At 34.1% G+C, this 16,573-nt stretch overlaps 2 protein-coding genes across 7 annotated transcripts; both read right to left on the bottom strand.

Annotated features, from left to right (window-relative positions):
- Positions 1-1,321: 1,321 nt before the first annotated feature.
- Positions 1,322-1,717, bottom strand: LOC131870759 (zinc finger protein WIP4-like). The gene has a single exon (XM_059215897.1). The coding sequence runs from the start codon at positions 1,715-1,717 to the stop codon at positions 1,322-1,324; it is 396 nt and encodes a 131-aa protein (XP_059071880.1).
- An 876-nt stretch (positions 1,718-2,593) lies between these two features.
- LOC131034017 (peter Pan-like protein) lies at positions 2,594-16,034 on the bottom strand. 6 transcript variants are annotated; one of them, XM_057965356.2, is made up of 10 exons: positions 15,717-16,034; positions 10,372-10,554; positions 10,082-10,246; positions 8,731-8,964; positions 8,387-8,479; positions 8,054-8,241; positions 4,786-4,979; positions 3,982-4,090; positions 3,153-3,295; positions 2,594-3,031 (listed from the first exon to the last, which is right to left on the bottom strand). In XM_057965356.2, the coding sequence occupies exons 2-10, from the start codon at positions 10,387-10,389 to the stop codon at positions 2,748-2,750; spliced, it is 1,428 nt and encodes a 475-aa protein (XP_057821339.2). In that variant the 5' UTR covers positions 10,390-10,554; positions 15,717-16,034; the 3' UTR covers positions 2,594-2,747. The 6 variants fall into 6 exon arrangements, with proteins under 6 accessions (XP_057821339.2, XP_059072816.1, XP_059072819.1 ...); XM_059216833.1 differs by lacking the exon at positions 15,717-16,034 and adding an exon at positions 11,134-11,279; XM_059216836.1 differs by lacking the exon at positions 15,717-16,034 and adding an exon at positions 11,134-11,219 and having other exon boundaries at positions 10,372-10,580.
- Positions 16,035-16,573: the final 539 nt, after the last annotated feature.

Below are 16,573 nucleotides of genomic sequence, written 5' to 3'. Positions count from 1 at the left end.
ATGTATTAACATTCATGCAGCTTTAAAATCATTTTCATTAAATTCCTCCTAAGTTCAAATAACATGATTTACTAAACGATGGAGATTTAGATAAAAGAATGGAATAAATGCAACAAATAATAGAATGACAGATTTATTAGATTGCAGTAAAAATATTGACAATAAATTTACATGCTAAATTATACACTGGAAGATCATGGTACCTTAAATGATATATATATATATATATATATATATATATATATACACTTCATTCTTTAACGCAGTTACATTCTCGTGCACTTAATTAACCACTAAATTCATGAATTGTAGATTTAACGGTGTCGAAAATTCAAACAGCGGTTACGATTAATAAATAATAACATGCAATCATTGCAATCTAGGGGATGCAAAATTCTTTTCGACTCATTTTTGCTGTGTTTTCTGGAAATTTTCCAAATTCTGAATGTTTCAATATCGGCGCAAATTTGATATCTTTATTATAAGCACTACCTAATCCAACCCCAAAAAAATGCTTTTAGTCGAGGATTTCATAATATGGCGGAGAACTTTTTAAATTAGCTTCCTACTACTATGAGAGAAATAAGATGTCATTTTGATTTAATCTATTGGCCAGCAAAAAGATTAAAATTTGAAACAGCGGCGTGGCGTTATATCCAATGCCTATTTCTGCATATCATTGCACGTAGAGGCAGCAGTTGAAAAACATATATTTGAAGCACAATGTGTTAAAGAGTTATTTGTAAAAGATCGAGAGAGTTCAATCAGTTTTCATGAGACCCACTAGTCTGAGTGAGCGACTGGAAGTAACTGACCTTTTTTCACAGGAGAATCAACATATCAGTGTTCAGCTAATATGCGCTGCTACCATCTTCCCCTGGAATATAGAAAAATGCCCTTCACACTTTTGCACTGAAAGGCCTAAACATGAATTGAAACTTTTTAAGGGAAAGAAAAAACACACTAAACGGCTATGTTTATCTTGAGACCTCCAGTCGAGGCTTTTAGGCACTACACCAACCTTAAGTGGGAGAGCTCTCGACCATGAAGACGTGGGAAGTAGAAAGAGAGAGTTAAGCTAAGTAATACCATCCACAAATGACCAGGGCCGATCAATGGGGCTGATGTAAAATTTAGCTTCGAATAAATATGAGAAGCGATCTAATTGCCTCTAAAGAGTTCAAAACAGATATTATGATGAGCCAAGGTGAAAAAATGACTTGTATATTAATGGAATCCAAGAAAGATGACTTCATCTAAATCCCAAATCCAAATCATTCTCCTCATCTTCAAAGTTGAAATTATCTGGTGTTACAGAAACTTACCCAGGGCCAATGGCCCTGATGTGATCTTTCAATGAACGCTTGTGCTTGAAATCTGATCCACGGCTGCAACACAAAAGCTTGCCACAATTCTTCTCATTGGTGTTTGCCCAATCCCCTCTCACAGAAAATGATTTGCCCAGGGCCAATGGCCTGATGTGATCTTTCAATGAACGCTTGTGCTTGAAATCTGATCCACAGCTGCAACACCAAAGCTTGCCACAATTCTTCTCATTGGTGTTTGCCCAATCCCCTCTCACGGAAAATGCTTTGCCACATTTGGAGCACAACAGAAAACTAGGTGTTAAAACTGCTCGACGAAACATAAATTCAAGCAATGTACTTGAAATCTTATCCCCAGCTACAACACAAAAGCTTGCCACAATTCTTCTCATTGGTGTTTGCCCAATCCCCTCTCATAGAAAATGATTTGCCCAGGGCCAATGGCCCTGATGTGATCTTTCAATGAACGCTTGTGCTTGAAATCTGATCCACAGCTGCAAAACCAAAGCTTGCCACAATTCTTCTCATTGGTGTTTGCCCAATCCCCTCTCACAGAAAATGCTTTGCCACATTTGGAGCACAACCGAAAATTAGGTGTTAAAACTGCTCGACGAAACATAAATTCACGCAATGTTTGTGGTCTTGCGGAGTTCTCATACTCTTCCTAGTTAATATGCAGAGACTCGTTAATATTCAGTAAAAAGAGGTTTTGGAAGATCTGATAAATTCAAAGGCTGTAAAGCTTGAGAGCAATTAAAATAGGGAAGCATGCATATGTAATGCGAATCGTTTGCTCTTCTAGTCTTGCCAGTTACATAACCCAGCGACATTACCCTTCCAACTACCTTGCCAACTCAGCTCTTCAAACAGGCAAATGAACATCAAATTTTTCCACTTCAAAATGTTTGCAGACATTGATACTTCCTCTCTACAACTGATGATGCCTCTCAGCATAATAAAAAATACTGAAAAATATCAATTTATCTGTTAATGCCTAACTTGAATTTATTGCTATTAATATCCTAAGAAACCATTTACAGTCTCATCATTGTCTATGCTGAGCCACAGAAGACTTCATATATTTTGTAGTCAGGACTCAAAAATTTTAATTTGTAAAATATGAAAAATTGCAGACAGACTAGTCATAATTAAAATCAAAAGGAACATCCAGGGCCAGCAACTTGTTTAAAAAATTGGATATTATCAACTTAATTTGTAGAATATCTAAAATTGCAGGCTAATTCCTAAGTACCAATATCAAAGCAGAATATTTGAACATGAGAGATTTTATAAAGAATAGATGCATAGAACATTTTTTTATCAAAATCCAAGCATCAAAACATAAAGTAGTATATGACAAAATGCTTCAAACATATTAAATTTCAAAACTAAATTGACAGAAGCCTGAAATCCTAGAAGTCCCTATTTATTTCCTTTGCTCCGTTTATTTGCATGTGCAGATCCTTGAGAACTCTTTCTCTTCTGAGACAAGATTTTATCTGCAATACTTTGACCAAAATGCTTTCTAGATCCCCCCTCCTTCGTTGGTTTGGCAGAATGCATACTCTTACTGAACTTTCCCTCTTTATGACTATCTGTTTTAGCAGTGCTCTTTCCAGACTGCTGATCTTTTCCCTGCTTTGTCTTTTTATTTCTATATCCTTTGTGATTTTTATCTTGTGATCTGGAGACACCCATCAAAAACTCTGCACAAAAGAACCATCAAAGTGTTTAAAACCCAAAGTTGAAATACAGCTAAGCATAGCAAAAGTGAGAAATTGTAAAGGATGAAACATAGCGAGCATATGACAGAGAAAATAGAAAAACCTGAATCAGGTTCTTCACCAACTTCTCGGCGATACCACTCTCCATCATCTATGTCCTTGTTATCATCTCCTTCACCCTCCTCAACATCCATGGTGGCTTGATTTGCCCTACGTGACTTCTGCTTCAATGCTTGCTTGGCAAGTCTACAATATCACATCAAAAACATCAATTTAAATCTTAAATCCAGAATTACATGGATCTACATAATATCCTTTTGCAAAGAAAATCTGCTAAAATGTACTTGAAAAAAGATTCCAGTGCTAGTTTTGAACCTTCCTTGTCCAATTTATGGGTGCAAACATACATGATTCTAGCCTATCGCTATCACAACCACAAATGCTCTCTACTTGTTTACCTTTGTATTCTAAAACCTAACATCAGGTTACTAGGAACAGACGAAATGGCTTCAATCAATATAGCCAAATATCATGATTGGCAATTACTCAGCAAGAGTCTAAAATATAACCAAAATAAAGGAAAAACAGGAAATTCAAATAACCAACAAATTTTAAATATAGCTAAATTTCAACCATCTGAATTTTAAGTGAATCGGAATTTTAATAGAAAAAATCAGTTTTCTTTGTTTTAGGGGATGTTTTGTTGGCATGGGCAATTTTTCTTGCCATCGAAATTTTTGGAAAAATAATGCTCATGATAATGGATTTGATGTCTCCAAAAATAAGCCTTGCACAGAAAGGAAAATCAAAATAACTACACATCCTTTGACAGGCTTATTATTTGACTATGAAATCTTATACCAGTAACTCTATTATAACCTTATTTCATTTGACAACTAGCAGCACCTTTTGTGTGACATAAGAGTACTTACTCCTTCCGGCGAACATTTGCTTCTTGCTCAGCTCTTCTCTGTTTCCGTAATGCTTCCCTCTGGTCTATGTTATCCCTTAACATCTTAATCTCTTCAGGTGTCTTTTTCACTGTAGCCAACAAAAGCAAAAAAATTGATACCAAAATTAACAAGATTAGTTGGATCTATAAAAACGCTTGAGTAGACTACTATCAAGTGCGTATGACAATACAAAGCTGCTGCAGTGCCATATATACCAGCAATAAAATGTTACAATTAAATATTTAACATAATTCATAAAAAATTATAAGATGTATGATGTTTCTCAAGAAGTGAAATTGCAAAGTTCTTGCATGGTTCAATACAACTACTATGAAACTTGTTCAAAAATTTATGTAATTCCAAGAGGACTAGAAAAAAAGTTGTGAGCCAAGCCAGTGAAGGCAAAACAACATGGAAGAAACATTGGTGAAGAAACTTAAGGTTCACAAATGGGCACAGCATGGTCTCATACAAATAATGCAAAAACAAGACAATAACATAAATATTGTAATATGAGTCTTTCTGGAATATGTCATGAAAAAAATTATAACATGGTTAAATCCAGAAACACTCAGTCTGATATCATGGACTCTGTAAATTTGATGTCTTTAATATGAATATCATTATTGTGGATAGAATACAGTACATACTCTACAAAATGTTTTACATAGAAAAGAACTTGCTTAAACAGTTTGATTCATGTTAAGTTAAATGCTAATGTAAAAAACCATTCTACATCTGGCTAAAATTTTCTCAAAAAAGGAACAAGATGTATCCACATACCAAATTCATGGAAGATGATGCCTCCTGAACATAAGCCTTCTTCAACCTTCACAAGTTGCAATGTCATCCTAGGTCCAATTTCCTGAAGCTTCACAGAACTTTGAGAAGATGCTCGATTTACTCGTCCACAATCATTTGCAAGTTTAACTGTTGCTGCTTCATCCTCGACCTCACTTTCTGATCCATAGTTTGGCCTGTCTTAACCATTTAATGTTAAAAGAGTCCAACAAAATCAAGCACTAGATAGCAAAAGCGTCCACCAGTCCACTTTAAAATACCATTAAATCATCAATGCAATAACAACTATAAAAACTTAAAATAAGCTACTCATAACTTAAGGTTAACAATAGTACAAAAAGGTATTTGGATCCCAAAGATAAAAGATGATAGTACAATAGTACAAGATTCGTGACATTACGAAACACAAAGATACCTGAACATGATGAGATGCATGGAGTCATGAGAATGACAGAGAATGACAGTGTGTTGACAAGCATAAATGGCAACCCCATAGAGAAAACATTTGAGTCCTTAAATAATGCCAAGTGCTAAGGAATAAAGAGGATTTGTTGGAGAACAAAACACAACAGTTGACAGCAAGAAAGAAGTATGACAGCGCTGGAAACCTTAGCGAGAAACCTAACAACAGTCCATGATGGAAAATAAGCTAATAAGGACAGTCATAAAATCATGATAGAGGGCAAGATTGTGAAAAGTATAGATGACAGTACAAAGGGCAGATCTAAGTTAAATATAAAAGACTGTGTTAAGCATGAAAAAGGGCAGAGCTGGAAGAAGACATTGAAATAATTAATGAAAATGCCTTTAAACAGCAATGTGGCAGATGCAGGAAGTGCATGATCATGTGAAATCAAATCTCTTGAATCAAATTTCAAAGTGCAGCTAGCAAGTGGAGAAGGTTCCCAAAAGGCACTCACCTTTCCATGAACTGTACAAAGAAAATTTTGCACACTCCTCAAAAGATTAGTAAAGAAGAATCAGTTGGATTTGGTAAAGTATTGTCTGAAATATTTGAGTTCTACAAAAAAAACCAAGTTGGCAAGGACAAAGATGCAAATACAGAGAAACTATCAAAGAGCAATAATCTATTTGAAGAGGTAAAAGATAGCAGTGAAAAGTGAGTGAGCACAACAGTGAGCTAGAGATAATCTTCAAAGGCCAAACTATACATACACAGGGCGTTCCAAGGACACCCTACAAGCTTCAGACAAGGAAAATATAGTTCTATTTACGGAGCAAAACAAACATTGATATGATTGAGGAAAAGGTTGAGATTTGAGAGAAGAGCATGCACCAAAGAATGACAGTCAAGCAACATTGGCAAACATCTTTGGTGGCAGATTTGTACAGTAGATCATCCTTATGGATGTCCTCAGAAAAGGTGAGAAAAAAGAAGCATTTGCAGCAATTAGTGTAGATATAGAGAATAAGAACTTGCTTGAATCATTTGTCCAGGATGATTTACTTGAGATGAGGAGCACGTACATTTGGTAAATGGTGAGGGAGGTATCAGTGTTTGTAAGGGAGCAGTGGACACCAATTTGAGCAAGCTAGCTGAGAAACAAATAGATTTATCTATGTTTGAATGCAACAGACTTTCAAATATAGAAGGGGAGATCAATAAATTGTTATTTGAAGAATTCAAGTAAGACTGAAAACTGTCATACAAAATCTTTTTCTGGGTCTCACTGAAAAGGACAACAGCCAAATCATAATGTGCAGGATCACAGTCAAAGAGGTAGACAGCATGAGGGCTTGGGCAAGGTGATGGATATTCTAAAAGGGCATCATGTGACAGTCAAGGCAACGCAAGGTACATTTTTTTTAAAACATAGAAGTTCCTATGGAATATCATGGAAAGTTGACAGTTCAAAGAAGTTGTGCTAGAGTGTTGGTCATTGCTGAAAATGATAGTCATTTGACAGTAGTTAAGTGCAAGAAGACAATGCTTATAGTACACTAGCCATGCAATGAAACTGGGGACAGTGTTTGTCATAAACAAAGACATGGAGGATGAAATTGAGAGAATTATGGTGGATTATGATACATGACATCGGAGGTAAGTAGTTAGGAGACAGGCAAAGACAGTGAACACAGTCCAAGGGACTGTTGGAGGAAGTGACAGACATCTGATAAAGAAAAAGGCCATAAAAACCTTATTATTGTTTCGCTTCATATCCTTACCTCTTTGGGATTCCATAAGGAAATTTTCTACCCAAAAAAAACTTCTAAAATTTTATGAATAAAAAAATACAAGTCTATTAATGTATTTAGTTATTTTAATTTATGTTGACTACGGATCAGCACTTTTTTTTCTATTAAATATAATGTGAACACAATACAAAAAGATATAGTATCAGACTGACTCCTCAATCAAAGCATGCATATTACCCCATACTAGGGAAAGATCACCACCCAGGAAAAGTATCAAAATATAATTACAAAACAGAACCAGTGACATGACTGTAATAATAACAGCTTATATAGAGACATTGAAGACCATGTAGTTGACTAATCAAATAGAATTTCTCCATCTGGATATGGGTGGATGAGAGGTTCAGCGACACGTATATTCTGCACCTGCTCCTGTGTATCCTTCTTCCTCTGCTCATTCAGGTCTCGCATGAAATTTGCCAGCCCGATCTCAAACAGGGACCTTTCCTCAGTCTGCCTGGACCATGAGAAGCCATGTGATATCTCCCTTGTAATATATTTGAAAAAGCTCTATTGGAAATTTTGTCATTTTCAAGGGATGATTATAGGAGACGTATTAGGAGACACAAAGAAACTTCATCTTAAGTCTCGATAGATGACTCCATACAGAGACATGTATTTGATATGGGAGAAAAGGACCACGGGTCAAGATATGAGTCTTCTTGGTAAGTAAGGTTTGAAGCAAAAGAAGGGCAAGTTTTTCCACCCAAAAAAGCTCAAGCTGGCTTAAAAACCAGCTGGACCCCAGGCCCAGACCACAGTTAAACATAGTTAACCATGATTTTTTGGGTATTGTTACAGTGCTATGAATTGAATCATCGGATGATAACCAAAATCTTGGGCTAAAAAACTCACAAGTACTTCTATAGATTTTAGATCCACAGATGCCTCAGCCATTTGGTGAAACACACTTCCCAGTGTAAAATGTAACAGGCTATACTAAGGCTCAAGTCTCAAAGTAAGAAGCCAGACACTTATTTATAGTTACTTTTTCAAATTCAAGGGTGCAAAAGCTTAAGGATAGAGCTCTTACATGGTAATAAATTCACTCACGTCATTGAGACTCCTCAAATCTGGAATCTGACGGTTCTGCACAAACTTTCTAATCCTACGAGAAACACCAACAGGTCGTAAGGTTATAGCATAATGTCGGAAGTCAATCAGCTTGGTCTCTTTGTTGTAACCAAGTAATACTACTCTTTGACATGACGACAGCTTCACCTGTAAAACAGAAACAAATAAAGATTTTAGTATCGACTGCAAAAAGCAAAATACTTCAAATCTTGCAGTGGAAGGGAGATTATATGTGGTATAAAATGAGGTGCAGAGTAATACGATTAGAATTGAATATGCTTTAAATACTCACAGTATTCACATCAATGACTGGAAATATATTTTGAAACATAACGGATGTCAGCTTTAGCTGTTGCTCTTCAGACCCAAAACCAGCTAAAACAATCTGTAAAATAGCACAAACACAGCCCACATAATAAAAAGTGAAAAAAAACTTAAGGAAACATTGTTATCATGGCTGAAACATTGAAATTACAGATTAACAAACTATAAAAAGATTTGAGAGTTAGACGCAGTATCAAACACGAATTATTTCATATTTTATAGCTCAGGTTTGTAAACATGCTTCAGAATGAGAAACTCGGAATCAAAATTTGCCATTTCAATAACAGATATAGTAGCTCATTAAAGACTCACCAGAGGTGGGGTTTTAAAAAGTGCTGATGATGATGACTTGGGCCTTGATTGGGAGCGTGCAATATCAGCAGCTAGTGAATAGTCATGTATTTTGAATGTCAGTGTTGGACCATGGGGACACCTTGCCACTCTTAGATAAGGGGCATTATCTGTATTTGACACCACCAATAAGTGTGTTACCCCAAGAGGTGCAGCAACATGCACAAAATCTTTGAGAGTATTCTTTCTCTTTTCCTGATCTCAAAAATGGAAATCAATACAATTAAACAAAGTTTCTAAGGCTTAATGCTTACAACATGGTTGTATTCAGATAAATATTCTAAAATGCTACAAATCTGGAAGATGTAAACAAATAAACGTGCAGTGAGCAAAACTGTAATCATCCAAGCTACAGAAATAATGAAAGATACTCACATATTAAAATTATGATGGCCTAACCAGTAATAAGAATAAGTTTTATTGTCAAACAGAATGAATTAAACTGGAAAATCTTTCTTGACTGTTAGCACTCAAACAATCACGGTTCAAAAGTAGATTCTGTACACAAAATTTAAGTCAAGGCACAAGTTCAAATCTCACAAGGCATTCTTAAGTGCAGACTGTACACAAATGAACAAGACTAGGATGAACTTGGCAAAAGAGAAATTGTTACATAAAACCCAATGTTCAGAGATATCCTTAGCCATATCGGCTAAAAACAAAAAAATAAAATGGAGAAATCAGCTCTAGCCAGGTCCTCATTTGTGAGGCCCTAATCACTAAGCCCCTATAACATCCAGCCATGTGATCTAATTCAATACTGCGACTACTATCCATGTCTTTCAACAGTTTACCCATCCAGTCTATGCCCCTTGGACATAAATGTAATCATATATAGATACAAAGAAGAACTGTGCATTTAAGGATGTTTGCCGTGAGCTATTTTTTGCCAACTGGTTAATTTTTTATAAAATTCTACAAAGATAGATTTCTTCCCATAAAATCTAATATCAAAGATACATGTTTTAGTACTAAATTGTATCTTTTCTCCTCAGAAGTCAGCTGCAATTCGCACATTTCTTATGCTTCAAACTAAAAATGTTCACCTCATATTCGACACTTCAGAAAAGATTCATTCCATACTATTTTGTTGTTTATATTCAAACATTGAAAGATTTGATAAGTGTTAAAGTTGGGTAACCAGTATACTATCATATTAAGAGATATTTTCTTGCCTATATTTCGATGCAAAGGTTGCGTCTACAATAAATATTTTACTTAGTTCAACCCAAAAAAAAATAGAGTGAGGCCAAGCTAAATGTTGCTTATAGTAACTCATTAAATTTTTTTAAAAGTTGGGTTTAATGCTAACCTTCAAATTAAGGGCAGTATGGGGAAGCATAAGTTTACGAAGGTCCATTTGTAGCTGCTTTAACAGTGGCGGCAATTTGCCCCTCGATATCACAAAGCTCTTGGGAACCTTCTCGCTCTCTTTCACCTGTGACTGTGGATTGATCGCGTGCGTACGCTTCTTCTTCTACACTCCAAAAAAAAACGCCACTAAATAGTTGAAGGTAGCCCAAAATAAAATTATAAAAAGCAAACGAAAGGAAAGATACTTCTAATATGCAAGAGAAAAGATAGTCAAAGCATCCAAATTACCCTTCCAGTGCGTGCCATTGCAGGACTTCAATGAGATTAGAGTTTTCCTGACTAGCGAATGAAACTATAGGAGGTGCAAGAGATGTGCCGGTAGGAAATTCAAGAAATTCAAGGGAATGCCTTCATCCTCTTCTCCCTAAACGCAACCATTATCATCTTCTGATATAATTTCTTCACGATATTCTACAAGCCAAAGTATTTTGTTACACCTAAAATAAGCATATGCAGCTACAAAATAATTAGACCCTCATAATGATATGAACTACAAAAAACCATTCAATGTCATTTTGTAATGAAATACCAGGTCATGTCAACTTATACAAATATTAATCACCGAAAAAATTTAAAACAATTATACAAACATCTCGAAAATATGAAAATGTTCGTTAGTATTTTACTGTTTTGACAAGCCATTCCAAGCCACAATTGTTTAGATCAAAGAAGCAAAAGTCGGCATTGAGTCGCGATTAATCCTGAATAATCGCGAATAATCGCGAATCGTCAGAAATGCCGATTTTTTCCCCAAAGTCGGGCCAAAAAATTGTTAACATAAACCCTAAAAAATGACATAAACCCTAAAAATCACCTGTTAAAATAGAACGATTCTGGGTATACTTTGCATGGAATCAGTTAGGGTTCGAAATTTTTGTCCTTAATTTTTTTGCCGGACGTTTTGACCTCTGCAAAACCTTAATGACTTTCTGTATCGCTAGAAATTGAAACCTTAAATATTTTTGTTTGCATTTTGAATAAAAGCCTCACCTTGTCTCGCTGTTTCACCTGGGAATTATAAATAAAAAATCGGAAATAACGTTTCTGCAACTGATAAAGCTTGAGAAATACGAGATGAGCTTATTTTTGGTAACTTTATATTATTGAGAACTTTAAATTAAAATCTGCTCTAAATTAAAAACTATGACATTTAATTTGGGGGATTATAAACTTTATATAGGTATTTATAAAAAAAATTATAAGTGATAATCCTTACATTCATTTATATTATATTATTGTTTACTATATGTTTAATAATTAACATTATAAAATAATTTGTAAATTAAAATTATTATACATTATATTAGTGTCATTTATTAAAATATATAAAATAATTATATAATTTAATAAAATTGAAAATTAGAAATATAAATAATTTAAAAATTATAAATTAAAATTCGTATCTTTACAGACCATTAATAAATGTAAATATAATAATATTTATTTTTAATTTATAATATAAAATTATTTATAAATTAAAATTATTATATATTATATTAGTGTGTAATTTATTAAACTATATAGAATAATTATATAATTTAATAAAATTGTAAATTAGTAATATAAATAATTTAAAAATTAGAAATTTCGCATCTTTATAGATCATTAATAAATGTAAATATAATAATATTTATTTTTTGTTTATAATGTATATTATTTAATTTTTAATATATAATTAATATATATAAAATAATGTGTAAATTAAGATTATTATATATTATATTAGTGTGTCATATTTATTTTTAACATGATAGAACAAAACCAACAAAGCTAACAAAAATCCAACCAAATAAGCTCACATTTTAAAAAATAGCCTTTACATGGACCCTTTAATTGCTCACCAATTATGTTGTACTTAGCACATAATGATTAAATAGCATCTCAAAATGATTTAAGATTTAAACTAAGTCACCTCACCACACTATCATAAAGTCGTACACATCCTAAATCTTTATTGAAAAAATTATGAGTCGGTCATACCAAGTCTTTTTTATACAAACAATTTATTTGTGCAAAGTAAGGAGAATGCGATGACTAATGAGGAGGAACCATGGTTCCCTCTTTGCTAAATTATAAAGTCATTTTAAATTTTTTTATTAAGTACTAAATATTTTTTGTTGTAAATAAAGCAGCTTTATTTTCCACTTTTATTATGTGGGAAGCTTGTCATGTAGAGCATAAATATGATTTTGTGACTGGGAAGGCACTGTGCTGATTCAAATCTTCACGCCATTTACAAGTAGTTTGTTACCCCCAATACAATTTTAAAAACAAAAAAGAAATTATTTTGAATATTTAGAATTATTGTGATACTATTGGGGCACAGACCCAAGTGCTTTGAGAATTTTTGCATGTAATATAAATTTTTGATCACTAAAGGATATGTAGAGAGTAATCATGAGAGTAATCTCTCGGTTAAGTGGTTCTAGCATCTAGTCAAAATTGGTTGATATGGCCATCAGGGGTTTGACTTAATACAGTGACTGTCCAGGTGGGTTTGAAACAGTCTCTTGTGCAACATAAATTCAAGCTTCAAGACAATCTTTGAATTAACTACTCAGATCTAATTGTCTCGGCAACTCTTATGACCAATATAACTGTTCCTTATTATGTGTGACAATCCATTTTATTTTCAAGGGGCAATTTATGTTAAGGAGACTATTTACTGTGAATGACAATCTTTTGCCCGACTCACCATAATTGTCCTATAGATGCATGACTGTTTCTATTGCTGACAGGGTTGGTTGACAGATACTTCATGGTACTGACGAAATAACATTTTTGTTGCTTTATTTGAGAATATTTTAACGGTAGGACAATTCTTTAGGTAAAATGTTGTTGTACCATCCATGCAATAATTATTGGTTGATTGCTATGACAACAGCCAAGTAGTGTAATGTCCCCTAACTGATTAACATAATTAATCTATTTAAATATACTAAAATTGATTGAGAGACTAATCATGATGCTAGTCATTGATATTCTTCAATTTCTTAGTTATTAACAAGTGCTTATTTATTTTCCTCATTAGATGATTAATTTCATTATTCATAGTTCTTAATATAGATATAAGACCCTGCTACTACTTCAGTTTTAAGGGAGAAGGGTCTATGTGTGTTACCAAAGCACTTAGAGACCAAATACAATAGGTTCCCTCAAAGTTTACAGATCCAAGCCCTTACCTATCTTGGGTCTATACCCTCAAGGCTTATGGGTCTCTGATCCCCACCCTATCTTGGGACTTAACCTATTGCTTGGATTTAGACTACCCCTCTTTGGAGCAGCTCATCCCCATCTTCTTAAATACAGACAGTTTTAACATGATTTAGACTATAAGTATACTAACTTCTCATGTATTATGAATATATATAAATTTAGTATGACTATCATACATATTGCAGTCTACATTAATATTACTATTAAATTCTGCATAAGAACATTATCAGGCATCATATATTAAGCATACATATTAAGCACATCCTCATGCATACAACCAAGAGCAAGGACGTTACTGCCTCTAACTTAATTACAGTTCTGATCTGATTTGATCTGATCTAATCGATGGTGATCTCACTAGATCCTTTTGATTCCTTTCCTTTATATCTCTCAATGTGAGGGAAAGGTCACATCTCTTCATCATGTATGCCCTTTGGCAAGAGACACCCTTTCACCATTAGCATCCTTTGAAAGAGTGCAACTCTTCATTAGCTCTGTCTTTTGAAAGGGACACAACCTTTCATAATCAGATCTGCACTTCTTATTTAAATCAGATCTGCACTTCTGATTTTCAAATTGTCCCCCTCTCAAATGAGGTTCTCTTCTTCCTTTTATGTCTTGTCTCATTGTTGAGGGAGTCACAACTTTTCCTTCATGTCTTTTGACCATTCATTAACTTAATTAAATTTAATTATATTCTTTTATATTTTTATTTTTTTGTATTTTATTTTTTTATTATTTTTATTAAATTATATTTCAAAGTAGATAATGATGTGCCCTTCAATTAACACTCTTGTTGAGCATTCATGACAGTCTTTGGGTTATGAATTTTGTCAGTCGTATATTGTGGATGACAATCATAACGGTCTATTGTGTCAATGACAACCATTATCACTATGCAAACGATTTAGGACTGTCCATAACAACCCTTTATAGTTTGCCCTTTAGGTCTGCATGACAGCTTTAGGAAGTTGAGAGTAGTGCAGAGGTTGAATTGAGTGTTATAAACCTGCCATGGATAACATGTATGATAGCAACCCTCTTCATGATTCACGACATCCTTATATGACTGTTATAATAGTCTATAATTTGGCTTTGGCAACTGTATGTTACCTCTAGACTATTATATCAGAAAAACGCTACTACGCATGCTGACATGACAGTTTCACGAGAGATTAGGTGGTGCTTGTAAATTACATGGTGCATTCAAATGACATTCATTGTCTCATTCAAGTCTATGGTTGTGTTGCTAGGTTAATGACCGTCCTTAAATTTCATCAATAACCCTAACGGCTTGATTATCATTCTGTCAAGACTGCCAATAGTAGTGAGAATATGTGTATTGATTGCAATCCCGTGGAGATGATAACAGTGATCTCAAGGTATCTATAATCTTTTAATTTAGATGTTAGCAATCTAATATCCAAATTTGAACTGACACGTAGCCTGACAAAAAGTAAGAAATGGAAACAGCGTAATGTTCAGCTGCCAAAAATTGCACTAACAAGTTATTCTTCGATAAATGTCCAACTCTCATATTGCACACGTAGTTAGAATGCTGGCAAAATTTATGAGATTGGCTTTACACCTTCCAATTGTATGGCATGTCATGAGGCAACATTTTTTTGAGCATTTTGTCAAACATTTCACTCACTATTTATTTTCAAAATCCCATTTTTGTGGTCCTGCATGTTGGCGAGGCATTCAGTGAGAACTGTCGTTTAAAAGAAGTTGATTCTATATACTTTTGGCCACTTCTGCTCTCCATTGCACTTCTTGTTGCTTCCCTACTCACCACTGACGAAAGAAAAGTGGAAGAAAAGGAGAAAAAAGAAGAAGGGACATGGCAACAAGAGCTTGAGCATGTTGTGGAGGCACTCTCTCAACTAGAGAGAGAGAGAGGTCCATCATAGAGTGCGTAGCAGAGAAGCACCAGGGTAGGATGCTCCACTTTGATACGCCTTTTCTCCAGGTTAATGGAGAAGAAGAGAATGTTGAAGAGCAATCCTTGTCAGAAATAAGCCACAAAAAGGGAGATCAATCTTCAGTCTATACCCACAAGGAAGCATGATAAATGATATGCCCTACAGCGTGAGCATCCGACCCCCTGTTTTTGTTTTTCGGATCTTTACAGAAAAATAGCGAACTTTTAAATAAGTGAACGCCTACTTGTCACTCTGAACATAGTTGTGACAACCATTGCATTTACAGCATCAGCAATAGCTGATATCAATTCAATTATAAGTAATTCTGTCAGGAAATTTGTCGCAAAAATAACCTAAAAACTATGAAGATAAAATAATATAAACCATCAAATAAATGTAAAATATTCACTAAAACCATGGCAAGTGACTTACCTCAAGATTCTACACAGACTGTATCGTGCTGTCAACGATGCCGATGAGGAAAAAAAAAGGGTGGAGCTTGCGGAACAAATACTAGGAAACCCTACCAAAGCAGATTTTTTTTTAGAAAAGAGCCAAACCAAAACCAATCTTCATACAGCTGCTGCTTCAATCTTTTCACAACAAACAAAAACCGGAACTAAAAATATCAGGGTTTTAGAGCTAGTAGACTCTTGAGCTCGAGACAAGATTTATGCAGTCTTTTAAACGAAAATATTTGAATGCGAGTTAAAATTTGTTTTCAGGCAGAAGAACTGCATAAAAAGTTGCTTCTTCCGGTGTGACACAACTTCCCGAGAGAAAACTGCAACGAAATATAGCCCATCGGCTAATAAAAGGTCAATGTTAGGGTTTATTATTTTCTCTCCATAGATATATATAGACATTAGATTTTTTTCTTCTTTTATGCATTGTCAAAATGAATAAAATTATTTCAAGTCATAATAAGATTTCATTAGACATGTCTAACAAAATATTAAAATTGGATTTTGTTAATAATTTATTTTGTATTGTTTTAAAACATATTAGATTATGGATAAATCTAATGGATAGTCAAAAGCAAGCAAGTTTGAACAACTCGAGATTGAATGTTAAGGGTGAAGATGTGTTTGGTTTCCTTATTTGTCTCGCAATTGTTAATCAGGTGTTCTCTTTGTATTTCATATATATTGTTTTAATAATATGCACTTTGACTTATAGACTTGTAATATAGACGAAGTTCAAGATTGATCATTTTGGGTTTGCAAACTATAAAATGCTTATAATCATGATAAACTCTTATTGTTGTTATTTGCATATTATTTTTCTCT

The sequence above is a fragment of the Cryptomeria japonica genome, chromosome 2, assembly GCF_030272615.1.
Source record: "Cryptomeria japonica chromosome 2, Sugi_1.0, whole genome shotgun sequence".
Lineage (NCBI taxonomy): Eukaryota > Viridiplantae > Streptophyta > Pinopsida > Cupressales > Cupressaceae > Cryptomeria > Cryptomeria japonica.
The sequence above is the reverse complement of the archived record's forward strand: the minus strand, read 5'-3'. Positions and strand labels throughout refer to the sequence as shown.